General features: G+C 42.8%; 2 protein-coding genes and 1 long non-coding RNA gene across 6 annotated transcripts; all 3 read right to left on the minus strand.

The window, feature by feature from the left end:
• Positions 1 to 1,267: 1,267 nt before the first annotated feature.
• On the minus strand, positions 1,268 to 6,600 carry LOC100193789 (uncharacterized). The gene is made up of 9 exons (NM_001138874.1): positions 6,276 to 6,600; positions 6,104 to 6,158; positions 3,324 to 3,362; positions 3,155 to 3,218; positions 2,926 to 2,987; positions 2,628 to 2,667; positions 2,313 to 2,340; positions 2,020 to 2,111; positions 1,268 to 1,709 (listed from the first exon to the last, which is right to left on the minus strand). Exons 1-9 carry the CDS (start codon positions 6,330 to 6,332, stop codon positions 1,427 to 1,429), a joined length of 720 nt encoding a protein of 239 aa, NP_001132346.1. The 5' UTR covers positions 6,333 to 6,600; the 3' UTR covers positions 1,268 to 1,426.
• A 2,596-nt stretch (positions 6,601 to 9,196) lies between these two features.
• On the minus strand, positions 9,197 to 13,061 carry LOC103629868 (uncharacterized). The gene is made up of 3 exons (XR_554684.3): positions 10,316 to 13,061; positions 9,834 to 9,872; positions 9,197 to 9,753 (listed from the first exon to the last, which is right to left on the minus strand). It is a non-coding gene; the product is annotated as an uncharacterized lncRNA (long non-coding RNA).
• A 7,538-nt stretch (positions 13,062 to 20,599) lies between these two features.
• LOC100192577 (uncharacterized) lies at positions 20,600 to 26,149 on the minus strand. Of its 4 annotated transcripts, XM_008649109.4 has the most exons (10): positions 25,872 to 26,149; positions 25,282 to 25,435; positions 23,309 to 24,059; positions 23,104 to 23,196; positions 22,918 to 23,007; positions 22,651 to 22,809; positions 22,455 to 22,520; positions 21,569 to 21,634; positions 21,405 to 21,473; positions 20,602 to 21,116 (listed from the first exon to the last, which is right to left on the minus strand). In XM_008649109.4, exons 3-10 carry the CDS (start codon positions 23,963 to 23,965, stop codon positions 20,895 to 20,897), a joined length of 1,422 nt encoding a protein of 473 aa, XP_008647331.1. In that variant the 5' UTR covers positions 23,966 to 24,059; positions 25,282 to 25,435; positions 25,872 to 26,149; the 3' UTR covers positions 20,602 to 20,894. The 4 variants fall into 4 exon arrangements, with proteins under 4 accessions (XP_008647333.1, XP_008647330.1, XP_008647331.1 ...); XM_008649111.3 differs by lacking the exon at positions 25,282 to 25,435 and having other exon boundaries at positions 20,600 to 21,116; positions 23,342 to 24,059; positions 25,872 to 26,140; XM_008649108.4 differs by lacking the exon at positions 25,282 to 25,435 and having other exon boundaries at positions 20,600 to 21,116; positions 25,872 to 26,132.
• Positions 26,150 to 27,571: the final 1,422 nt, after the last annotated feature.

Genomic DNA, 27,571 nt, shown 5'->3' on the forward strand with positions numbered 1-27,571 from the left:
TAAAATTGAATATCTATGTTTTATCTACATTAAGTTTCAACCATAAAACTTCTGTAATTAAAGGACATGTTGATTTTAATGTAAATCCATATAGATCAGAGAAAATTGAGTGGAATTTTAATCTCTAGCGATTTCAAACCCGTCCTATCTTTTTTCTCCCAATCTCATCTATCCTAATTTCCTCTCAAAATCCCATTCCGACAAGGTGGAAACTTATATTAAGCTTAACCGTAGACTGCCCGGAGTAGCAAGTGTGCAGTGCAGGGGGGGACAAGGTCCACGCGTTTCAGGCGTAGAGACATTCCCGTCACAGTTTCAGAGAGCTCCAATTGCTTCAAGCACCAGGCAGCCACCCATTCCCCGTTAATTACACCGCCGTCGTGTCAACTGCCGATCGAACACGGCACCGCGTCCGCGCCGAGGCGGAGACGGCGCCTCGCGGGGCCTGCGGTGCGGATTGACCCCCCTCATCAGCAGCAGCCGGCAGTCAACCACGTGTGAGACGCAGGCAGCGCGAATGCGCGCCGCGGTGGAAGTCGTCGTGGCGGCCAATGGGTCTCACGATCAGAGAGGACGGCGTCAGTCACCCTTGCCTGGTTGCCTTGCGCGCAAGTCAGTCGGACAGGGGTGTTTAGGTCAAGCGTCACTCTCCCGACCCGACGCGTTTAACGACACGTTCTAACGGAGGCGGCGGGACGGGCGAGGTTACAGTGTCCGTGCGTGCGTCGGCCGTGGTAAAAGCTGGTCAGCGAACACGTGTTTCCCAGGCGAAAGGTTGAGGCATCCGGGGGTGGCGTAACTAATGATAGATTCCGCATGTCCATCCAAATAGCACGGAGTACAAGCGATGAAAACGCAATTGCCATACTCATACACGCAAATCGCACGCGGACTAGTTTAGTGAAGGCCATGTTATATCTTTTGCTACCCACTCTTAATCCAGGGAGAGATTATAAAGTTAGCTACATTATCCGACGGATAACTGATTCCTTTTGCCTTATTTCAAAATAAAATTGATATGGCAAAGACTGCTCTATTCCTAGTGCTTGAATTTCAACACAGAAGTCGGCAGAGATTGCGAAGGCATCACCATGCCGTAAATTCAAATGAACAAACGCACTTGGAAAGAGGATGTGAAAATGTGAACTCAACCTTGAAGTCAGCACACATCGCAAAGACGGACTGGGAGGCAACCCAAAAAAACGATTTCGGAAACAGAAAGCAAAAACGAAGGACCTTCTGGCGCTGCTACTCAAGAGTGAGAACTGAGAACAAAAGTTCTTCAGATATACCATCACAGGTTCATCAATACGACTCCGAGGTGGTAGGTAGTCTAGGGGACCAACTGAGTCACTCAGACAAACCAATGGAAAACTATACAAAATTACGGCCCTGGCATCACACGTTCTTATTGTCTTTATTATTGTCAAAGTTGCATTAGGGGCAACGCCATCACGGCCCCGAAAACTGAAAACATGACCAGCACCATCCAGAAGGGCACCGCCTTCTTCTGGTTCTTGTCACGGCGCGCCTCCGCCAGTGGTTGTGCCCTATTGGCCACGGTCGGGGCTTGCTGGACAGCAGGGGATGGAGCAGGTGCAGGATTCTCCTGAGGCACCGGCTCTGCAGCAGTGTTCTCCAATTGTAGCTGTTGATTGTACTTCTCAACATACTCTGGGAAAAGTTTCCTGAAGTGCGGACAGTTTTTGCTGCAAGACAAACACTTGAACTATTGAGCCACACAGACTTGCCACAATGAACAAGTGGTATTTAGAACATGACTTCAAGCAAATGAAGTGATAGTAACTTAACAACTTTACATAGGAACTCCAATCAATGTTTGCAATTAAAAAACGAAGCACACCGACCAAAAATTCAGTTGTTTCTTTCATGTAAAGGTATAAACACTACACTGCTTGTTCAGAAGCTAATGACCATTATGTTCCTGTGGGTAGTTTCTAACAGTTCTACAAAAAGAAAATGGTCAGAATGAAATAGCCTGCAGAGAAATGCATCTACCTCTCACAATTGTAGACAAGGGAAGCTTTTGCTAAACGCCTCTTTTCTGCATCTGATGTCTTGATGCTTCCAGTTGTCAGTGCATCGTCCATCTGCAAGTATGAGAATTATCAACATTGAGAAAACACCTTAAAACAATGAAGTTCTGGCAAGGGAAATGCCAAGAATTGCTTGCTGCAATGTTGAGCAACTAAGCCTGGAGCAACAATGCTAGAAATTATGACTAAACCTAGACATTCTTTTTTGGAAAGGTTAACTCATAGTGAGGTACTGAGGTGCAAGGAACAACTTACCATGAAGGACAGAAGCCCAGTGAGAATGCTGCAGCATAAAGTTTTACATGTCAGACCAACAAAGGAAAGAAAATGCAAACAATTTGAACTGAAGCATATTGACTGCTAGATAGTGAAGGATCCATAGAACAGCACAGTTAAAGTACTAACAATGAGACTATCATTTCAGTTCTCTCATCTCGTGGCAACAGAAGTTGAAATGATTGAGAGCATTGATTTGCCGCAGTAAATTAAGAATTTGTGCTAAAGGTATGCTATGTCTTCCAAAAAAACATTACTGTTCATGTAATAAGCTAGTTATTGGTATATGTGTACCTTGCAACAGACCACATCGGATTCCAAGATTCAGGATGAACTGCAAAAGCAATGAAATAATGAGCGTTATTTCAAAGAGCTATCTCACTGAATCACTAGGTCCCAGGTTCAAAGCAGCCTCTCCGCATTTGCCGGGGTGGGTGGGTGGGGGGGGTGGCTTGCCTCCTTTATCCCTTCCCTAGACCCCACTCATTTGGGAGCATCTCGCCCTGGGTCTGCCCTTTCTTTTTTTTATTTAAGAGCTAATAGTAACAAAAGCAACTATGATCTACAGACCACAAACAAGTTCAGAACTTACAGTCACTCATTGACAAGCATATTCTTTTGTGTGGCGCAAATCTGCCGCTCGGGGTTGTCATGCTGAACAATTAAATATGTTAGAAACAGAAACAAAGAATTAGCATTTTCATCTGCATCTAATAGAAATCCTCTAGTTCCAGTTTTCAATCTTCACACTATAATAAGAAGCAACATGCCATTAAAACGCAAACATTTCTCATGTATTACAACATTTAAGGTTTCCGCACCTGATACTTGGAGGCTTAAAAGGATAATCCGGTGGAAATTTGAGTTTCCCATAGTAATATCCACCTGCAGGTGGGAAATTGAAACGTGAAAAACTTTGTTAGAGATTATAAGTAACAATACAAATATTGGAGGGAGTAGATATTGTGGTATAGTACATATGATCTTTACCTTCAAAGGGTGTGCCTTTACTTCCTTCAAGTACATAGTCTGACATTAAAAGAAGAAAAACACATAAATCAGTACCAAATAGGCAAATGTAGCATTGAAAGAAAGCAAAAAAGTCGCCATTGCATTACGATAAGCATGACAAATAGAGTCTTCATAATAAAATCTGAAGAACGAAATACATTGTAACAATAAAACAAAGCTTCAAATAAGTAAGGGCACTTCAGCATCAAGGCATACATGAGGCAAAAATACAGGTCCAGGGATATTCTGTTGCACTGATAAATGCATCACTATTTAAAATCGGACCAATCAAATTCAGAGAAGGTGTAATGCCCCAGAAGTACAAAACCTTAACATTTCCATAGACACCTATAACAATCACATAGTTTACTATTAACTGATTTCCATAAAGCACACAAGATAAAATGACTAACTAAAAACTATATACTTTTAGCATCACTAATCCAAGTGGCAAGTTGCAGGATTTAAATAAAAATCAATGGTGGTGAATTAGTCATTAATATCCCACCAAGACCCTACAATGTCAAACCATCTATTACAATTGAATTTAGAAAGTCATAATAACTAAATAGTATTAACCTCTCTGTGAACACATATATCAATCACAAAAATCTACTATAACCCTTTTTCGTTAAGTATAAAAGGTAGAATGACTAACAAAAAACTAAACTTCTTGCACCAGTCATCCAAGAGGCAAGTTGAAGGTTATGAGTAGCAATCAATGGTGCTCGATTTGTTATAAATAGCCTAACAAGAACCTATAATGTCTAATAAAAAACTCGACCTGCGGGGGTAAGACAACCCCCGAGTATTGTATTAAGAAGAAGGCTTTCTCACACAGGTCGAGAAAATCCCCAAACCCCTGCCCCACTCATACACAACGGCATCGAAGCCCATGTGAGAACGACCGTGACCAGGGCCGAGCCTTAGACCTGTGCTTTGGCGTGGGACGGGCGAGGGGATTTTTTTAACCACAGCCTGAAATTCGCTCCCACGGGGAGTCGAACCCAGGACCTGAGGAGTGCTACTCAGACCACCTAACCAATTCAGCTAGAGGCCCTTTCGCTATAATGTCTAATAAAGTAATTGTATATTACTAGTAGACAGGTTGATGCGCACAACTAGCAGCCACCATCTACAAGATGCACAGTGCTAAACTGCTAGCTAATACTGTTGCACTTGACGATATAATATTGCCAGTGCAAACCCTGATGGTGACAAATATACATATAGACAAACTTTTGAAAATCAAGGAGCCATGTACAATAAACAGATCAGGCACTGTATCTCCTGTGACAAGATAAGGTGCAGCTGAACCAGATATCCAAATGATCATTTCATTGAGCAAATATCTATCAAATGCATCAAATACATATATATTGTACCACAAGTCCACAAGCGTGCCATGTAAACACCTTGATGTGTATGTCCTTGATTGGAAGTTTGAAACAGAACAATAGTCAAGTACACTCATGTTCCCTATTTTTAGAATTATTGTCACTGAACATGCAGTAGCAGTGACTCAGATCGTCCGACTAATCGCGATTAGTCGGTCTGATCAGTTTTAAGCACTCGATTACAGGAGTCGATTCGATCAGAGGAGCTGATCGTCCTTATCGTCCGACTAATCGTCGATATGGTGCGATTAATCGCCTTATTGGGAGATCAGCCAAACAACATAGATCCGGTCAGGGTAGTCCAACAGGCGCCTGGAGCCATTAATTAGTCTCTTCTGCTTCCCAGGCGCCTCTTCAAATTCCTGGTCGCCACTGGAGCCAATATGAATTAGCCACTTCTGCTTCCTAGGCACCTCTTCAGATTCCTGGTCGCCTCTTCAGCTTCCCAGGCGCCTGTATTTCCATCCTCTTCTATCTTCTATGTTCTCTGCTTAGTTAGCTCTCTCCCCCTCCCATTCTCTGTTTAGTATGCTGTCCTCGGAGGCTTGGACACACCTGTGACCTGTCTCACAGGCGGCTACCCAGGGGCTACAGATGAGCACCTCTTCTGAAGGTACCTTGACTCTCAATCTCAGAGTTCCAGATTGAACACTGAAGAGATCCATGGTGATGGACGAGTTTCAGACTTGCTGAATGCTGAGTTGCTAGTGATCTCTAATTCTAAGTATATTCTATATCTATACTCTGTAGTTCTATACTATATAAGTATATACTGTTATATACAATGTTATATATCAATATATAGTGTTATACACTTATACTGTCCTGGGCTCCTGGCGACCAGGTGGACGACTAGGGTCTATTAGGGGCGACTAATCGCCCTAAACGTCGCGCTAATCACGACTAATCTGCTGATCGCCCAGGCCAGAAGATCAGGCGATCTGAAATCCATGCAGTAGAATTTGGAATCTTGTTAATGTCTCTGCGAGGAACTAGTCTATATGAGCGAACAATATACTCAATTCAGCTCACTATACAGAACTAAGGCTCACATCTGACAATTTAAACTTTAAACAATAAATTGCAGGCAGCACGCACTGCTCAGAAACTGTAAGCAGTGAGCAGACGAGCTGAGCACATCACGCGGTACACGGAGCAACCACATGTATATAGAAATTCCCAAAACCGAATGAAGTGATTGCTAAACCAACATGATCTTGTGCGTTGCGCGTTATGATTATGCCTACACCATTGCTTCCGACAAAATCAAGCGCAATCAAACCCCGTTTGACTCCAAACATTAGCCAATCAAAAGGCGACGGATCGTATCTACGAGTAGTAGGGTTAGCTGAGGCTACTTACGCCACTCCAATATGTCGTTGGGCAGTGGGCGAGCCACGACCTGCGGCGGCGGTTCCTTTAATCCATCCAAGGCAAAAAAAATCAACCATTAGATAACGAACCACGACGAAGCCCAATCAAAACAACGCGCGCCAATCGACCACAATCGAGCCAGGAATCAAAGGGAGCTCACCTTACAGAGCGCATGGTACTCCTTCTGGAGCCGCTTCAGGCAGCCTTTCTCCGCCATGGCAAAACCCTACCCGCCTACACAGCGACCGCACCCGCTGAAACCCTAAAGCAATCCCCCCGCCCGCACGCCCGCCCGCCCGAACGCGCGGACCCGGACACCCAATTGGGGATCCGATCAAATCAAATCCAGCCCTGTCCCGTAGCTGATCAGGAGCGGCCAATCGTGCTTGCCAATCGAATCGGGGACTGCACGGGCGCCGATTTGGTGGAATCTCAGTCGGCTGGAAGGAGGAGGGCAGGGGATCGGGAGCGGATCGGCAGCCGCGTTCCCCGGTGCGAGGGGAGAAAGCCAACGGGTGGTGGTCTAGTACGTGGGGAATTTTTTTTCGGGGGGGCGCATGATGTGCTTGGAGATTCGAGCGTAGCCGTGTCCGGCGCGCGTAGATGTAGCTGGTTTGGTAAGCTACCCAACAGCACAGCAAAACACTATTTTACAGCGTTTATAAAGTTTGAAATAAAAGATAATCATGAGTAAAGTGAATATAACGGGTGTTTGGTTTGAGTAACAAGATTATCTTTTTTTTCTCATCTTTTATTTTTTATTTTGTTTGTGAAATAGAATAAGTTGATTCGTTACCACCTCATTTCTCGTAATGTAATAATTAGTATATACATGAAGAATGAGTTGATTCCACCAAAATTTATGGCATAAGCTCATGATGTATCACCTTATGAAGTATAAAGTCTGTTTGATTGGGTCGTGGCTGTGAAAAAAAAACTATTATGGTTGTGACCTGTGAGAAAAGCTGTTGTGGACCGTGAGCTGTCAAAAAAGTAAAAATTATTTGGTGGAAACCACTAAAATCGATAAAAGTTTTTTCATATATATTTTTACAATTCTATCCGAAAGCCACTAAAATCAGGTCCACAGCTGCTTTCAGTTTTACAGTGCGATAAAGTCGGCTTTTAGAAAAAAATGTTTTCTAAATCCAACCCTTTGGTTTAGTTTTTTATTTTTAGGGGGCAAAAATCGAAACAAAAAACAAGCCAAACACATTTATAGGTTGATTACCTAAACCAAACACACCATAAGATGGTTTGGAATAATTCTTAACTAGATCACTTCTCTAAATTATATAAGTTTTGATCACTACAACTATTCCTGCCGTATTCCGGGACAAACGAACAAGTGAGCGTCTCGGACTCTCGGTTATGGCTAGGGGTGGATAACGAGTCAGCTTGGCTCGGCTCGTTCGAGTTCGAGCTGGCTCGTTAAGCTAACGAGCCAGCTCAGCTCGACTCGTTAAGTTAACGAGCCACAGAGTCAGCTCGGCTCGTTTACGAGCTCGAGCTAGAGTAGAAAAAAATAAAAATATACATAATAATTAATTTTTAGTTAATTTTAAACTAATTTAACAATAGAAAATAATAATTATACTCATAGTTTCACAAACCACGTCAATATAACATCAAATTAGCACAATTCATCACTCATTAATTCACAATTCATGTATATGTTCGTCTGTTTAACCCATAATTATATTTGCATAGACCAAATTAGCACATAGACATAGTTCATTAATCATTAGTTTAATTCATAGGCCATAGACACCTCACATATATAACATGTTCATCAATTATTTTGTAAATGATATACATATAGTTTCGTTTTGCTGGAATATGGTAGCTCGTTTAGTTCACGAGCTGGCTCGTTAACGAACCGAGCTAGGACGTCAACTTAGCTCGTGAAAAAATTCAAACGAGCCGATTCGAACCGAGCTGACCATGAACCGAGCGAGCTAGCGAGCCACGAGCATTTCGTCTAGCCCTAGTTATGGCTGATGGCCGACGAAAGAGATAAGATGTCAACAGCAGAAGAGGCCTATGCAGATGTCGACCGTAGAAGAGGTCTATGCGGAGGTTTCGAGTATATAGCCAGCTAAAATGTGCGGGAAAAAAATCATCGTGGAATGGCAAAATAGTCATTTGGTGTATTCGAAGAGATATGTATATTCAATATTAGATTACACGAAATAAATTGAAATATAAATGTATCAAGAATTTCATATGCAATTATGAAGAGTGTCTCTAAGAAAGTTTGCTCTTGAAGGTCAGTTTAGAGACCTTTTAGAAAAAGTTAGGCTCGGATAGATAATTCTAAAAGGAGTCGATAAACATGTAGTCTAGGCTTAAATACAACCGTTTGCATCTCATATGGCCCATCTAAGCCTAAAACTACAAGGAGTTATATAGGTTAATACTAGATATCCCCTCCGTCTCAAAATAGTAGTCCTTTTATCTATTTATTTTTCTGTCTATGTTCAAATGGATGGTAATGAATCTAGATACATATACAAAACACTTATATTAAGTATTGTATAAATCCACTAATTCTTTAAAACGATTTTATTTGGGGCTTAGCAAGTATATTACAAGGGGCTCTACCTTCCTATATAATAAACTAGGTAGGTGCCCGTGCGTTGCGACGGCACATAAGTTATTGAGGTAGATCTATGGCTCCTCGTCCAAGTCGATGACAAACTATCGATGTTGCTAGACACCATCATTTGAGTAAGGATATAAGTATCCGGGATAGGAAGGAGCGTGAAGTTCTACACAAAACCGAACAGGTGCTTAGCGGCTCCTATCTTGCGAAACACGATAGAGATCCTCTTGCATGGACGAAATCAATATAATAAAATACATTTATATAAAAAAACAAAAATAGTAGTAGAGATGCTGCTGTGATAATGGAAATGTCAGCAAGAGTATTATATGAACAAATATGCTAGCATATGTAATGTAGTTGTAACGAAAAATAGAGCGAGTGAAATGAGAAACATAGAAAACGTTGATGGAAGTTTAGTACCATTTTTCATGAATTAGTAACAATACAAAGTTTAATTTGCTTTATCCATTCCATTTCCTTTCAAAACAATCTAGTTTAAATCATTACAATAACTTGTTTACTTATCACTTATCAGTACAATGCCAACTTCTCAAGCCTTTCATAGACACAAAACCTGTACAGACTTTCCTTTTTTCGTAGCACTACAAAAGTATGGAAACTCCTATGAGAAAATCAGTTTACATGGGAACGAGCAAACCTCAACAAGCACCACTTTTATGGTCACTAACAACCAAAAAAAGTCCAAAATTCCAAGAAAGGTGTGATCATGCACACTGCAGGTCAAGAAGCACTCATGGCACGACACCTACTTCCATAGCTGGAGCAGCAGCAGGCTTGCTGGTTTCCTGCAGCGAGATGACGCTCTGTCAGTCTCAAAGGCGTCAACGAGTGCCTTCACCTTACTCTTCCTCGCCTCAGCGACTCGGTCACGTTGTTGAACAGCCCTGGCTCCTGCTTTTTCGTTTCCTTTCTGTCCTGCCACCACCGCAGCACAACAACCTCGGCACCCGTGTCTCTCGCTACAGCATCGTCGCCGCTCCTTCTACTTGTGATCCTGTCGCATCTGCTCCTGGATGTTGCAAATCAAAGGCACCCCGAGATTAAGGGGTAGCAGTGACATGTAACTCTGAGTAAAATGCAGATGCTTACCTTTGCATCAAAATGGTGGTTCCTTGTTACTGTAACCAGCTGAAAGAGAGAGAATATGCAAGATGCAATGAAGGAGATGAACTGCAATGAACTCCCTGACATCTATAAATTTATGACATGTAAAACTCTCTGTCATGCACAAATTAAAATCCTATGAAACGATAGACTGAAGGATTGATTTTCAGTATTTCTCTTAGTTGTGTTAGCAGCCAAGTAATATATGTCAACTAAATAGATGCAGTACTGTCTTGGTTTTCAGTCCAGAAGGTGAATGAGTGTCAAGTTAACAATTACAATAATAAAATTGACATTGCCCGCATCTAATCAGCAACCACATATCTCGAAATGACTTGTAGGATAAAAATAAGACAGAGAACATTGTATTAATAGATCTAACAACATTGGATGTCCCTGATTCATGCTGCAAACTCTAATGCAATAACAAAACATGACTGTAAGAGTGAATTTCAGTGTTGACGCACCTAATGAGTTGAACAAAATGCCAGCCTGATGGCATTAAGAGTCCTAGAAAAATAGGCACGGTAGATGATGTAGTTGACCATGAGAGAACACTGGTTCAAGTAAATATACACCAACATTGGAAATAGTCTGATGAGGTGTTTTTCTACAGCAGTACAAATACACATTCTAGAGGTAACAAGAGGACCACAGTTGCATCTAAAAAAACCATTTAAGCAAGACACTCATGTCGAGGGTCAAGAGGGTCAGAGTTGAGACTATCATATAGAGTAGTAGTGGATGCAGTGGAGGCACATCTAAGAGTGCAATTACAACTAACATGGATGAATATTTTGGTGGCCATAAGTCACCAATCAATAACTGTACTATGGACATGGAAATTGTTGCTGGGATGTTTCAGCAAATAGAATGAGACCCTTGTCCTACCATAGCTCTATAGCACAGATCGAACATAGCAGTATGAACAAAATTAATAAAAATACAGAAATAGTGGTACATGCAGTTCTCAAAGATTAAGTTGAGATACAAAAATAAAAAATAGCACATAGCAGTATAGCACAGATCAATCAAATAGAGCTAAGTATTAAGAGAGGAATAGAGAAAGCATGAAGCAACTAACCAAATCTTTGTAGGACTTCTTTTTAGGTGTTTTAGTGCAGATGTTCTGGACCTGCACAAACACCACAAGATCAAAGAGTATATATAAGAATGGATGAAGGCTTATTATTTTCATTATACATAGAAACATGAAATATTCATAAGACCTCATGTTGTTTCTGGAACTGTGAGCATGCACCTACTAAAGTGAACTGGAAAACATACAATTACCTGAACCTAACACACAACCTTATGCTTAAACATATTCAATATCCACTTCCACTAAATTGATTAACCCTCTACAGTTGAAGCACATGATTACAACTAAGATAGTTAAGTTTCAAATGTTAGCGATATTAGTACTATCGTGAATTGTAAGCAATTAGTTGTAGTTGTAGCTGTCATCTGAATGCTCTTGCAGCTCCAAGTTTATGGCTTCATTATGTCATTTTCTACTGGAGCTTCATGAGTTTAATTTTCCTTTGTAGAAAATGGACCAGGAAATTGGCCCACTTTTAGACCAAAGTTGCTTGTATGACAGAACCTATTTCTGTAGAAACAGTCAGGCAAAAGTTTTGTGCTGTGGTAAGTGTTGCCAGCTGTTGACCTGACTGAAGAGCCCCCCCTCTTTTATTTGTATTGCGAAGTTCTAACACCAGGTACATGACTGTTCATTAGACTAAACATGCAAAAAAAATCAGGTTTCATACGGTTTAACGTAGTATGCCTTATTCCAGGTAGTCTATCATCTAGAACATTGGATACAAAGATAAAGGAGACAACCATAAGGCATGTACACACCCTAGAAAAGGCCCAGAGGCCATGAGCCCCAGCTGTGTATCATAGGGCTCCATCCTTTCTACTCTCTGGTGTCAATTGGAATGAAGAAAATCCAAAGGCATATTGTGCCTTCTTTTCTATACTGTGCTTTAAGTTCAATGCATTGTGGTTCCAGATGACAAGGAAACAAAATTATTCAAAACTTACACTTAGCATTCTAGAATTCAGTTCATGCATATATCAGTGAAAGACTAAAATACAGTTTTGGGTCATGCTCCTGCTCCTTCTCGAATCATGCAGGAGAATAGAGGCTGGATCCAAGTATAGAGGCTGTACTCCGTTGTATTATTAAGGTAGAGAAAAAAAGAGCAAAATAGGCCAAGAATATAGGCTGGATCCAAGTATAAAAACCAACTTGCTGCCAAAAATGATAAATTGACCTTATTCCAGTACTCAGAAGAATATCTAATACAAAAAATAAACAACAGAATCTCAAGGTGCTACAAGGCTGATTGTGAAATAAGTTTAGTAACAGAAGCAAATGAAAAATCAGTTGATGTGTACACCTATAACTGAAACAAGAGATTAAAGAAAACTGGTGAAGACCAACCCCTCCCAAGTAACTCCCTGAGACCAGAACCAGAGCCACGCAGCGCGGAGCTGTAGTTCGCCACCAGAGACCCATCGCTACGGCACAACCCCGACACAAACGAAGGCGCAGTGATGAATCCCTGGTCGGAAACCGAGTGCCAAAACGCGCATGCGCAGGAGCGAAGCCGCAACACGGATCAGAGGCGGAGGGCAGGCATTCGGAGCTCACCTCGGCAGGCGGGCAGTTGGGAGACTTGAGTGTTCTCTGGTATACAAAAATCTGATCATAAACCTTGCTTCCAAACAAACAAGCCTTCAAAATTCATCCATGGCAATTAAACATTTTCTCCCCAAATTAGTCTCAAGACTAACGGAAATGCCATGTTGGAAGCTTCGAAATTGCAATGATAAATTTTTGCATATATGGTGAATCCAACAAGACCAAAATAATGCACAGAATACAATAAAATAATGTTGTATGCAATAGGAGTGCATGATCAAAACAATACCTCATTTCACACTTTCCATCTTATATCTGTGCAGCTACGTACACTGGTATCAGGCATCTCCATGTAGCGCCACCTAGCAAAATACTTTCAGACTGGTGCTTTCGCATGCCCCGAGAAGCTCTCTTGTAATTGTAACCACAAAGATCTTCACTTATGCAAGCGGCAAGCCACCAAGTAGCCTATTATAAGAGGCAATATTTGGTATAAATTCTAAATCAAGCATTTCATCCAACACAGCCTCCCATTTCTTTCTTTTCCTATGCCTCCCAAATCCCTGCACCAGCACATGATAAGTTTCAGTGTCAGCCTCAAAACCCTTCTCCTTAGAGCATTTCCAAGAGGGACTTCTATAACTGGGGCCTAAAAAAATTAGGAACTGGTTTCTAGGGATTAGGACCCAACATCTTTTTACTCCAACAGCTACTCCTAAAACCAAATAGTTAATATATGTTAGCATCTAGTTTAAGAGAACAAACATAGAAGAACATTCTCAAACTCTCACCACAATGCAACAAAATTTATGGAACAGGAACAACCAGAGTATTCTCATCAACCCAAGATACTACTCCCTCCATCCATAATTCCCAATAGATAAGGACTCCTGAGAATTTTAGGAAAAAATAAGTGTACCAAGGGACTCCAGATAGGGAGGACATGCTGAACGGATCATCTACAACCAAAGTTATCCCCAAAATAACTTATGACCGCAATGATACAACCTAAAGAAGATAGAGTACCTAACCAAGGAAGATCAAAACAAAGCGTGATGAACCAAAAACACACTTCCTTCAATGCATCTTATTCCACATCATGGTATCAACAGAAAGCAGGACCCTGACCCTCAGTTCCATGCATCATTAGGGCAGACTAAACAAAATCAGTGAGTTAACAGAACATGTCATCATCTCTAAGCATCACAGTGTAGATTGCATATATAATACTATTTGTGCAGTTATAGAAGCACAAATTCAGTGGCTATGCAAAGCAGGGCGCTCAGCTCCATGTATCATAAGGCACTAAAGCACCAAAGAGGTCATTACAAGAAGCAATAAACATGTGATCTGGACATTTTTTTCTCATCTACCTGCAAGTTCCTTGTCATTTTAATTCAAGAACTAAATTAATGAAGTTGTCAATGAGAATAAAACTGCACATCATTTTGGTTATTTCACAAGGCAAATGAAAATAAGATAATCATAAAGCTATATATATATATCTAGAAATGTACAACACACTACAGTTAAGTGTTCGCTCGAATTGCAACGCCGAACCTGTAGCGGTGGCGGCCGTTATGGTGGCAACATCGCCTGGGATTCTGACATTGACGATCGACCGACCGACCGACCCCACGTCAGCCACCAGGTGCTCGCGCTCAGCGCCCAGGGCCTTAGTGGCATCCACGCACCGCACGCCCACCATTCGCATATGCACACAAAACTGTCAAAATAAGCAGGGAGAACCCTGATATGGAGGACATGCCACAATACATTAGACACCAGATCAAATGTCAGTGTTTGACAAGAACATCTCACAGTGGTGCATAGCATCGATTGAAAAGTTCATCAGAAACAAGCACTTACTGCTTCTATGTTGAGAGTGGGAGTAAGTAACATATACATACGAAGACCAGGGTGTGTCTCCTCTGCCACATCGTCGTTCTAAAACTTGACCATCCAGAAAAACTACGCGCTGCCCTTGGGCACCCCGCCGCGGTCTGCCTATAAATGACCACCACAAATTTTCCTGACCAAATCAGCTCAAAAGTAGTCAGATCAGGCGGTGGGGGACAAGATCTAGTGTGAGTAATAAGACTCAATTAATTATAGTTTTTGTTGCTATCGATCATACTACTTCACAAATTTTTTATGCTATCGGACTACTTCACAAATTTAATAATGGCATTTATATTCAGGTTTATACAATACAAATGCAATTCCAAAATCATGCAAGACATCATCTATCATTTGATCTAAACCTCATAAGTAAATACAAATGGCCCTGAAATATTTACCTCAAAATATCTGTTGTTCCTTGGGGCCTGCATCCCACGATGTTTCACCCTCTAGGGAAACTGAAGAATCAAATGAGTAACATAAATAATTGATCAGTTTCTGCAAATTGGAGTGCTGCCATATTCTTCTCACCTACCCCAACCCCGCATTGACGCCTGATAGATTTGCTCATACTAATTACAAATCTCACAGAAGCAGCACAGACAGCTGTGACTTGTGAGGTGTCCTCCCTAAGCTTCAGGTGCCTTCCTTGGATTGGTCGACAGAGTGGTCTTTCGAGGTGTGATGCTAGTAATTCTTAGTTAGTATTGGAGTCAAGATGTTAGGATGCGCTTAGCTCAATTCTGGAACATAGAACATACTATTAGAAGCAAGGAGAAGTGCCAAATAGTTGGAACATTGTTGAGACTAAATTGACTAATAATGCAATTGTCCTAAATAAATACCTTGGCGGATCAGCACAAAACATGAATAAAATATAGAAATTATTATGCTTCAGATTGTCATACCAGAACATAGCAAAACTGGGACAATTTCTCTTTGGTGTTTTTTTAGGGGCTACACATCACAGCTGACAAATTATATGCTCCAATGCATAGTAAAGGTTTAACTGGAACATATGAATAAAATCGAAAGCAGCATTACTACTATGCTACGACAAGCCAGAAGGTCTGGCCTCAGTACAAACTCTCGGAGGCTCTAAACACTGCACTGGTAGGCTTTGTTTTTGCATTTTTTCAGATAGAGTATCTCAGTGCCAACTCTCACGGCAGGCATACTGCTGCAGAGGGCGGGCGATGTAGTCTATAGAGGGGCGGGTGGGCTCCTGATGCCGGAGCGCGGGGAGTGGCGTGCCACCCACCGTCACGCGCGGCCTTCCAGATCCCATCTCTGCCACCAATTTAGAAATGGACGCCCCAGATGGGGGTTGGAGCTTGAAGAACGTACACCGCAGAAGACGACGAGGCGAGGCGTCTTTCTCCCTGACACTCCTCGATTTAGATGAAGACATGGTCGCACTGGGTTGGGTTCATTTTGACTGTCGCCTGACATACATATATTTAGCAACACAAAAAATGTGTCCTCCTGTATGTCAGCATCATTATCTTTAGGCGACTGCTGCTCGACGGCATCAGACATGCCGACAGCGGTGGCCACATTAGCTGGTGGCTGTCGCTCCCCACGCTCATATGTGTTTATGCTATTATTTTTCTAGGTATGATTTATCCATTGTTCATGTAGTAATTGCCTTAGTAATTACTGCAAAGTAGCAATGGGAAAAGCTTACGAAGGGGTAGCTAGTGTTTTTTCATATTCTTTTAATAATCAAGTCATGCCTCCCCTTGTCGGATCCTATATAGGTTGACTTCTAAAGCTTTTCCCATACTATCATGTATAGAATGTTATATTCAGTGTGTGTCTGCCAATAGAAAAATCCGTCCAGAATTCCTTGATTTGCTATGGGTTCTAGAAAACAAAGTACCTTTGTAGCAAGGAGTCCTACCAAGCGACTCTACTCCTCGTTCTTTCTCCTGGACAGCTTCATGAAGCTGGTATTTGTCAAGAACCTGCACAAGAACATAAAGTAACCACTTTAAGTGATTGCTTTAAAGTTTGAGCTGTTAAAGTTTGAGCTGTTAAAGTGATTGCTTTAAGACAGATCGTGGCGAGCAGAGCTGGTAAGCGAAGACAAGGAGGTCTTAGGCTTCTGCACTTGGGAGAAGAGAGATGATCTTCCCGCGGATCCGTGGCAACGATTTCAAGACAGAGAGCTGATGTTTCCCTATCCCCTGCTTCTGGGACAGATTGAGCACAGATGTTTCCCTATCACCTCGAGTCCTCGACGCATCAGCCAGCGCCCACACCCCCGTTGACAGAGGCGGGTCGAGCAAAAACAAGGAGACCGCGCAAGGGATTGCCGTGAAGCGCGACACCAACGTCGCTTGCGAGCCGCTAAAACCCTAAGCGCCAGCGGCCACGGACAGATCGAGCGGGCACCAGGCAGGCAGCAACCGCGAACAGCAGCGCAGATCGAGGGCGGGTGGGGAAGGGGCAGACGGACCTGAGAATTCAGTGGGGCGGGGCCGCTTCATGGGCTGCTGCTGCTGCCCCCCGGCGGGGGCCATCTGCGGTTTCCCTCGTGGCCTCGTGCTTGCGACGACGGATTGAGCTCGGGGCCGCGTGCGGGGGTACTCCGCGGAGGTCCTCCCGACGTACTTCGCCTACTCGGGATCCGGCTCCGTCAACGCCGAGGTCGTCTACGCCAACTACGACCACAACGAGGATTATGCTTACCTCGCCTCCCGCGGGGTCGACGTCGCGGGCAAGGTCGCGCTCGTGCGGTACGGTGACATCCACTGCGAGAACATGGCGGGCGGGGATTGCGCGTTCGTGGCGGCGATTGCGGCGCGCGGGCGGGCGGATCGCGGCGGGCGGGCGGGAGTAGGGAGGCGCTGGCGCGGGCGTTGGGAGCTGGATTCGCGGCGGATGCGGCCCGCGGGAGCTGGATTCGCGGCGGCTGCGGCGCGCGGAGGACGGCGGGGCGTGAGGTGCGGGAGGCGGTTGCGGAGGATTTTCTCTGGCGCGTGTGGGTAGGGAGCGGGGGCAGTCTACACTGCCCCCTTAATAGTTAGTAGAGAAATATAATTTCTCATGATGAATAATAAAATAAGGGAAGATATCCTTCATCGTTGTCTTATGTTTCCCTATATTTATAGCATCATCCGAACGAGAACAGGAAACGAGTCTTCTACATCTTTCCCGTGTCTCTATTAATGACTGGAGAGTTTAGGGTCTGGATCTGGTATGATGATGACGTTGTTATATCCATTGCAAAAGTGTAACGTGTTGTTCAAAGGTGTAACATGTTGTTCGTGAAACTGTTCTCGTTCTATTTTCGCACTTTTGGAATATTCTATAACACCATATGATCCACATGTTTAAATTTTGTAAAATCAATCAAATCAAATCATCCCTACACCCATAGATTTCATTAAATTCACCAAACAAATTACACGTACACATACTTAACACATCATTAAAACCAACCGTTAAAACCAATCGTGGGATCATAATATTAGCACGGGTTATATGCTAGTATGTAAAATAGGCATGCATTGCTCTATTTGCAGCTTAAGGATGAAGCTATAAGTTGCAAACATGATTAGTTTTTTTAATATCTTCCCACACAATTTCGTCGGTTTCAGTGACTAATCGATGGAACGGAATTGCAGCAAAAAAAAAGTTTTCTAGTCATTGCTAAAGTCCAAAACGACTTTCTGATTACACCTCATAGTTGATGCTGACAAGGTATGAAAGGACAATGAGATGATCCAGCGCCCACTGATGTTCCCAACGATGTCGACATTCACAGAGCCTCTCCAGCTTCAGGCTCTCTCACATGGAGTTAACGAAGGACAGCATATTCTTTCAGCTAACTATTTGTCTCCTGTTTATTGTATTTGTTTCCATAGACAGCGAGTGAATCCTCAAAAGTCAAAACGCATTGGTATGAGTACAAGCGATCTCATCCTTGTATTCAGATCTCAATTTTCTCAATTCATATAGTATATATATGCATACATAAAGGTTGTGCTTTAAACAACAATCTCATCCTTGCAGTAAGTGATTATGTACAAACAAGTAAGCCTGAGCAAATAAGAGCAACACCACGCATTATTCTTGCATATACCCATCACTGTACTGTACTACGACACCACTATGCTTACATGCTTTAGTTCTGGTCACCCGTGAGCTGAAGAACATCGACGTCGTCGTCGAAGACCTGGAGCGTCGCCAGCTGGATGAAGTCCGTGATCCGAACCCCCACAGGCCTACGATTTCGAAAGATCATAGCACAAGGAGGAGGAGGAGCCAATTAACCCAACAAGAACAAACAAAGACGATCGATGGATCCAAGACATTCACAGGTGCTCACCATGGGAAGGAGGCCTTCTCCGGCAGCCGCATTCCGAGCCTGGGGCCTTCGTCGTACCCCTCGCAGACCATCTCCCCGTCCTCGTCTCTGTAGCACACGATCCCTCTCAGCTGGTCCTCGAACACCTACGAGCCATCATCCCAAGAACAGATCAGATCGGGAGCCTCTATGCATCATACCTCCTCCTCCTCCCTCTTGATGATGTACATGTACATGTACTCCGGCATGCATGTAAATGAAAGGGCTAGCTGCTGCGAGACACATACGTACCTTAACCTTCTTGCCTGTCACAGCAGTGAAGGAGGAGAGGTTTGGTGAGGAACCGCTCCCATGAGCAGAGGCCCTGAACCTGAAGGCCGACGACTGCCTTGTGCCTGGCCTTGGGCAGATCGTGGCCATGGAGGAGGAGGAGGAGGAAGAAGAAGAAGGGTGAAGATGGCAAGGAGGGATCCTGCTGGCTGCCATTTTGGTTTCCGGTGAAGTGAAAAGCAAGGCGTCCACCAAACAAACAACCAAACCAAATGGTGGGCTTCCGCTTCCACTAGGCTGAAAAGAATGCATTTATAGGGGGGATGGACATGGCAGAAAGGGGCCGTGAACCGGCTACTACAGCCACATTTTATTTTAATAAGACTCGAGAATGAATGGGTTGGTAGTACATGTAGCACATCATTTCGCTGGTGAAAGAGGAGAGAGAGCTAAGCAGCATAGATGGGGGCAGGAGATGGCAATCATATGCAGGAAAGAGCCAAAATGTGTCAATCGTATTCATAGTCACGGTGCACACTCCAACGACTATCATTGGTGATGTCAGTCTCACCGCTGCTGCGGAAAGGGGTACCGATTGGGGAAGCGGCTACAGTACCGGATTTCCTGCATCCGGAACTAAATGCTCTAAAGTTTTTAGTATCAGTTCCAGAAACCGATTATTTTAACGAACCAGTGCTAACATGTCGAGGGAGACATGTATGTGTAGAATCGATCGTTTATATAAACTTACGCGTGTGCGTACATTCATGTATACAGATGGATATGTTACAAATGTCTATGAAGTTTGCTAACTTCTAACTACTATATCCACACTATGTTCTTAATATGAACCTTAACACAGTTGACATAATCTTCCTTGCACTTCAACTCCAACTTTTTTTGCCAACATACTTCAACTTTGTTTCGTTTTTTCCCCAAAAAGATAGATTTTAGTTGTGTTCTCAAAAGAGTTCATTTAGCATGGTACACTCACTAAATTAGAGTCGAAGTACAATCATAAGCATGGGGGGGCAATATGCAGCTAATGGTTTCTTGTTGCCGCACGCCAACTCTTGTGTTGACTCGTTGGGCTCGGTGGGCCCTCCTCGCAAGCATTATCACCGCACCTGTTGATGATAATATTCCTTAATCTAACACCGGTGGTGGTTAGGTGACTAGGCTTATCTGGTGACGTGGAAGCCTACTTAAAAAAAACTACAACATGCACGCTCAGTTACCCAATGGGGGTGATGGTCAAAAAACAGTTGGCAATCTTCTGTCCTTGGGGACTTTTGGCAGGTGCTTACTGCTGTTATCATTTATCAAAAACCCACACAGATAAGTGATGACATGGTAAAAGTTTTTTCTTGCAAGGAACATGTTGAATGTTTTTTTGTTGTTGTTCATTCTAATTGCTTACACTTCTAGTTTGTTCAAAGTTTGAGGCAGCCAAATTCATTGCATGGCCATGACAACAAAGCAAAGCTAAGTAGGTTTCTTGGGGCAGCTCATAAACTCAGTTTTTCAAACTGAGGTAGTAGATGGCTACAGCTAACAAACTGACAGCCGGGCAAGAGGATCACTTTGGAGATGCCTGATCACAAGATCCCATATAGCAGAACGCCAGAACCAGTAGATTTTACTTTTTTTTATATGCAACCTGATGAAATACGGCCAAAAAGAAAAGAGAGAAGGCAAAAAGGCAAAATCAACTGATGCGCAATAGGTACGAAAAAAAAAGCTGATTCTGAGAGCGAAATTAGTAGACGAGGCCATGCGCTCTGGTCACAGACTAACTTCCTATGCTGCACTCTACGGGCTTTGCATTGCTGCATTCTTCAGCCGTCTGAGTTCTGTCATCTGCGGCTGTTTCCTCGTGCTCATGGGGGAGGAGCGTGTCTTTATCTCACCGTTCAGGAGGGACTGCAGCAGCGGACACACCTTTCTGGGTGGATATTGCGGAAGCAAGGGCGACTGGCATCAGGCAGAGCCCCTTGCTCTGAAGGTACTGCATCGCGCTGGTGATGCTGGTCTCCATTAGCTTCACGACCTCTTCCTCGAAGACGAAGCTGTCTTCCGAGTCTAGTGCGTCCAGTAATCCTTGTGGCAGAGGTTGGCCGTGGTAACCCTACATGAATCATGACAGAGCATGGATAAGCAGGTTGTAAGTGAATTACTGGTATCTCAATGTTAAAGCATGAGGCAAATCTGTATCAAATTCAGCCGAAGCGCATGTGGAACTAAAGAAAAGCACTGCTGCTGTTATAATCTATTATGCCATATCATAGCTGAATTCTGAGGCATTGCAGTTGGACACACAAATGGAAAATATGTGAGGTGTATGCAACCAGTTACAAAGCAACAATGTTTTTTTCAAGGATTCATAGAAGTTATACAAAATTAGAAGGTTTGGCACCTCAGTCTTAGATTCTGTGAGAAGGGGAAGAACTGCTCCTGGAGCTCCTACCCTACTCATGCTCAAGACCTGAATGAAACCGTGTAAAAGGGAAGAATGTTAATCATCTTTCGCCAAGCCAGAAAAGCCACCTGTGCTTATGTTCCAAAAATGTCCAGACATACCTTGACCTGAAGCTGAAGAAACTTCACATAATCAATAATTTCATCCAGCATGGATGCCTTGTCTGCCTGCTTGCACCAAAAGATTTGCCACTCCATATTATTAAGAGAACTAAACAAATGAACCTCTTTAATGAAAGGTAAGACTGTTGTCTTCCTTGCTATGGTATTTTAGCCATGCATTAAACAAGCTCCGCATCAACAGGAACAAGGAATTTGGAATTGGATAAATGATGTTTCGTTGGAATGTAGCATTTAATACATCCAATCCAAACAAACAAGCACAAAACCTGTCTTTGAAGCTTCATCGGGGTGGAACTGAGCCAATGGCAAAATACGTAATGACTATTGTTGGCCCAAACTCAGAACCTAAGGAGTGTTACTCATACCACCTGCGAAAGGGCCTCTAGCGTAATGGTTAAGGCTTCCGAGTGGGCAAATTTTGGACTTGGTTAAAAAAATCTCCTCGTTGTATCCCGCCCGCTCTCGGGGGATCGATATCCTGCGTGCCACCCTCCATCTGGGCCGTTGCAGAGTGGGCAGTTGATCAACCCGTTAGTGATGATGTTCGGGGGTTTATTGGCCGGGACCATGTTTCGGTCTCTTCTTAATATAATACCAGGAGGACGGTCTTTCCCTCCCCGGCCGAGATACTCAGACCACCTAATCAACTCAACTAGAGGCTCTTTCACGCAAATCCCAAAGAACCTTAAATTTAATTGCTGCTCCCTTCTATTTGTCACTTCAGTTTTCAAGCCACAACTAGAAAATACATGTTCTTGTTACGTATATAAGTAGCAAAGCTTTGATAATTAGTTCCATGTCCAAATTTAATACCTGCAGTATGCACCAGACAAGTCAACCCACCCCCACCCTCCAAAAAAAGTACCTTATTGGAATTTGGGACAAGATCCTGCAGATTTTTCATCCTATCTGAAATTTTCTCTCTGCGAAGCTGCAGCAGATTAGGAAATTATAGTCAAACTTTAGCCTTCATAAAAGCAAGCGAAACAAACAATTCAAAAACATTATGCAACTCTTCAGTTTGCCCTCAAGTGGACTGATCTCATAAATAAAAACCTCACCCGTTCAGCAATACTATGAGGATCAGTTGCTTGTCCACGACGAGCCCTTACTCGTGGTTTCACACCAACACCATTAACAGCTGAATTTGGTTGAGTTTGTACATCAGAAGGATGGCTAACAGGACCCTCACTTTTATTATCATTGATCCGTGAAGGAATCTAAACATTTGAAAGAAGAACCCCATGTCAGGTAGAACCTGATGAAAGACAACATAAAAGGAACATGACTACTGTGCAGAAATATATGCTTTTAAGAAACATAAAAACCTTTTGAGGGACAAGTGCTCCTTGCATTGCAGCAACTGACATTTGATTCCGTGCAGTGAAAGTAGGGATATTGCACACTGCATTTTGCTCCTGCAGTATGAAAGTTGAGTTTTACTGGCACAGTTCAAATTAACAGTAAGATGCAGTTCAGATATTCTCTTTAATGGCACTGTTTATATAAATAACCTGCTTCTGAGTCTTGAAGCCACTAGCAGCTAGGTTTGTTTCCTGGACACTAGCAAAAGAAGGGAGACTACCACTGATAAACTCCTTGCTATCCTGTATTACAAAAGGAACAACCCAAAATTAATTTAATTCAATGAGATAAAAGTGTAGCCACTGCCTATGTAGTCTTTTTTTTGGAAGAAGCTATCACTGTAATGAGAATTACATGTAGTGATGCCAAGGCAGCACTGTCACATACTGAGATATTCCCATTCGGATGACTTGTTCTGTTCAAAACACAATCACTTTGTGCGCCTTGAATACTGAAAGCTTCTAGATTCACTGGTTCCATGAACGAAGAAGCGTTTTGGAATGTGGAACATAAAGTTGGCGCTGAAGAAACAGCGTTTAGATCAGCGAGAAAAGCAGAAACTTCACTTCCATTACTGTCAATTGAACTAGATAAGGCATGAGGCAGTTCTGAAAGTCCAGGAGTGTTCAACTGTGGATGAAAGACCCCAGGTGTTAAATTGTGCTGAAACACCCCTGGGGCCACTAAATTACTCTGTAGGTTGCTGATATTCTGAAGTCCTTGAAGCTCCAGAAGATTTTCAGGAAGCTTATCCCTAGATAGAGTCTCAGCAGGTAATAGATCAATCTGGCCAGCACCAGCATAGGTCAACTGTTCGTTTGGAAGCATAGTGGAATCCTGTTCATGCACACTGAAATTTAAATTGTGATCTGATCTAGCTGTCATGAAATAGGTTGACGGTGGCATGCTTCCTTCTCCATATGATTCCGCTGAACCATCAGCCAAACTGTAGCTCTCAGAAGCAGAATTGATAGGCCATGATGAGAAGTAGGAACCAGCTGAGAAGTCCATGTTAACCACAAGAAATGCTACTGGCAATTTCTGCCCAAAATGTTCTTTAAAAGATGGCTTCTACAGACTGAAAATACGCACAGTTGACAATATGCTGATGCCAGCATTCAGAAGAGAAAATCAGTTAGTGATTAAAGAGAATAGTAGTTGTCCAGAAGGTTTCCTTTTATACAAAGGCAGGACATATTGATGCTAAAAGAACAGCTGCCAGTTCTTCATAGATTGCATGCATGGGCCAATAATGCAAAAGTATACAATCAAATAATCATTAAGGGCATAAATATCTTGAAGAAATATATTTTTGGAACACAGGTTAATCACTTGAATAAACAACATAAAAATATGCCCAACTAATTTGAACTCTCCCGTGTTTACTGCATACAGTTGACATTGACAGGTTGACAGGTGCCCCTCAGGCCCTCAGCAAACATCACTGCCATGTTCATGGCAGCTAAGCATTAAATCTTCTAACGGGGGTTGGATTTTTCAATGTCTGGATTTTTCTCTGAGAAAATGAAAAGTTGGGACAAGCAATACAAACAAGGACATACTCTACTTATCGGTGACAGAACTATTAGAAAAGACATAACACCGGCTTTCATCCAGAGCCATTCTGAATTATAAACAAATATGTGGCAAGTAAAAGCGTAGCTGAGGTTTCAGCAATCATGTTAAACAAATTATTCTCCTCTGATCACATTGCCAAGTGAACACAACTTCCATTCCCTACTCTACAGCCATTCGACGCCAAATTTGTTAGAACAGGACAGCAATTGATTAAGGCATTCAGTTAAGAAACGGTAAATGAACACTATCATTGTCCATTTCGACGAGAGAATATATACGACCCTACAGTTAAAACCACAGAATATTTTCTTCTCTGTGAAGTTCGAGGATGAAGGTCTATCCAACATTGTGACCATCAATTGCTCCCAAACTAATACGTCATACCAGTTCAGTTCTCGCCTAATCACTAGTTAGATTAGAAACGCTGAACTGATACAGTAATTGTAAAAACGCCAGCTATCATTTATCTCTGACACTACAGGAGCACTTAAAAGCCCCTGAATGTCCACCGTATGACTAACTAAAGGTCATCAACAACCGACTGCATTTATGCCTTCTGACTAGTGCAAAAAAGAGTTGTTGCCAGCCAAAAAAAGAGAGAGAGAGAGCTGATATTCGTCTCATTTCTCGCAAAATTCATCACACAACATCCTTCTTTCCCCTTTTCCTTTCCTCCCTCGAGGATTGAGCTGATAAAAATTCAGGCAGACAAGGATAGCTGTGAACAAGAAGATAAAATGTTCACTAACCGTATTCCGTATCCGTCTACGAAATCGTCAGAACTCGGAACGAATAAAAGAAATCACGATAGAGACATTACGCCTGCATCAATCAATCCCACGCGACCGTCCATAACACCTGGACCATCCCTGGCGTTGTTCTTGCCCCCTTTGCGAAAATCCACTATAAGAAACAAGGCAAAAAGTGTCGGCCAAAAAAACTACACTCTTACTGAAATAAGTCGACATTATTAAAATGGACGATCTTATTCGTCGATTAAGCCCCGACACTCTTTAAGTAAAAAACACTCCTCCGACACTCTTTAAGTAAAAAACACTCCTTCAACGTTTTCGTGTAGTGATCGCGACACGACAAATAAACCCCCACCATGAAACGGCAATCATCACGCGTCCACACCGCCTCAGAGAACAGAGGCACGGGCGACCAAAACCACATCAAGAACAAAGCACGTAGCGGCGCGATACACATGCAGTGAATCGCTCTCGAAAGAAAGATCACGGTTTACTGAAAGCTGACCCCATTCAGGGGGGGGGGGGGGGGGGGGGGGGGGGGGGGGGGGGGGGGGGGGGGGGGGGGGAGAACCAGAGCGGACACTTACCAGTGAGACGGGGAGTTAGATGAGGGCAGCAGTGAAACTTCCGTTGCCGGGAGTGGAGGACGATGAGAGATAGCGTATGTGTGTGTCTCAGTGTCTGTGGAGGTGTGACTCAGGTGAGACCTGAGAAGAGGAGAGGAGAGGAGAGGTCGAGACTCGAGAGAACGGGAGGCGGCGGTTTGGGGCTTTGCGCGGAGAAGGAAAAGGAGTGGCTTTTTCGGTATTGCTTGCCGGGGGCGAAGATTGGAGGACGCGTTGGACTGCTGAATTTCTGATGCTCGCTCAGCGCTAGCAGTAAGGAAAGACTGCGGTTGGTTAATCGGTCCTGCTGCCTTTTTTTTTAAGGACTCGTTCCAGTTCCACTCTAAACTATAAGTTATTAATGTTTTTAAATAAAAACATATTTAATTTATAAAATAAAATAATAATAATTAGTGTTGAGAAAACAACATACTCTAAGATATATAATCAAGACGTAGATTCCCACAAAAAAGTTTTAGGGCTCCTTTGAATTGCAGGATTTTTTTTGGTTAATCGGTGCTGCTGCCTTTTTTTAGGACTCCTTCCAGTTCCACTCTAAACTATAAGTTATTAATATTTTTAAATGAAAAACATATAAAATTTATATAATAAAATAATAATAATAAGTGTTGAGAAAAAACATACTCTAAGATATAATCAAGACGTAGATTCCGATAAAAAAATGTTAGGGCTTCTTTAATTTGCATTATTTTTTTCCGTTTCATATGTTTTTCCTGTAAAAATAAATTAATTCTTGTGAATTTCCTGTGTTCCAAAGAAGCCTTTAGAGAAGTCACGCATTTTCGAGACTTGTGCTCTCGAGAACCTATATCAACTCTGGCTAAAATAGGGGACCATCATGAGAGGACCTGATCTCGAAGTTTCCTCAACCTCTAAGGCTCTCTGTCTTCGACTCCTATCAGAATGAATGAGATCCGAAAAGTGTGATACTCTCTAGAAGTCGAGACGGCTACCAAATTTCTAGGATATCTCAGTCATCGGACCCGCCCCCTCGGACCTATGAGACCACTGGCCTCGAAGCCTTCCTGACCAATGATCGGGTCTCAAGGCCCTTAATATACAAACCAAAACTATTTATCCAATCAAGTATGGAAGCTCTTGTAGACAGAATAATATGGCTAGCCTTACCTCGAGGGTAGGCTGGTCCTAAAAGGTATGACCCTACAGAATAATATGGCTAGCCTTACCTTGAGGGTAGGCCGGTCCTAAAAGGTATGACCCTATTACAATGTTCATCTCTACTCTAAACATTCATGTGGCACTAGAGGTCTAAATAAGGCTCTCGTCCATCGTATTAAATAAAATGGGCGACATTGCGATTAAAGAGGTGCATTGTTGCAACGACATAGGTACCATGTGTACTCTAGATCACTATTCAATATGTACCATCATCCATATAGCCACGCTTAAACAAGCTAGCATACCAACAATTAAAGATTATAAAGTACAGACTCCTACACCGATTAGCAACTATGTGGTACCCCAAAGAAACACACTCCTGTACTTTCCACTATGACGAGACAAAGCAGCCACTCCATCAAGACATGTTCAATATTGTGGTACGTCTAAGACACATCATTGCATATCACTCCATGTCTACGTAGTCGAGCTCTCCTAGGTCGTAGGGCCCATATTGTCTAACATGCATATATCACTTTATC

The sequence above is a fragment of the Zea mays genome, chromosome 6, assembly GCF_902167145.1.
Source record: "Zea mays cultivar B73 chromosome 6, Zm-B73-REFERENCE-NAM-5.0, whole genome shotgun sequence".
NCBI classification, from domain to species: domain Eukaryota; kingdom Viridiplantae; phylum Streptophyta; class Magnoliopsida; order Poales; family Poaceae; genus Zea; species Zea mays.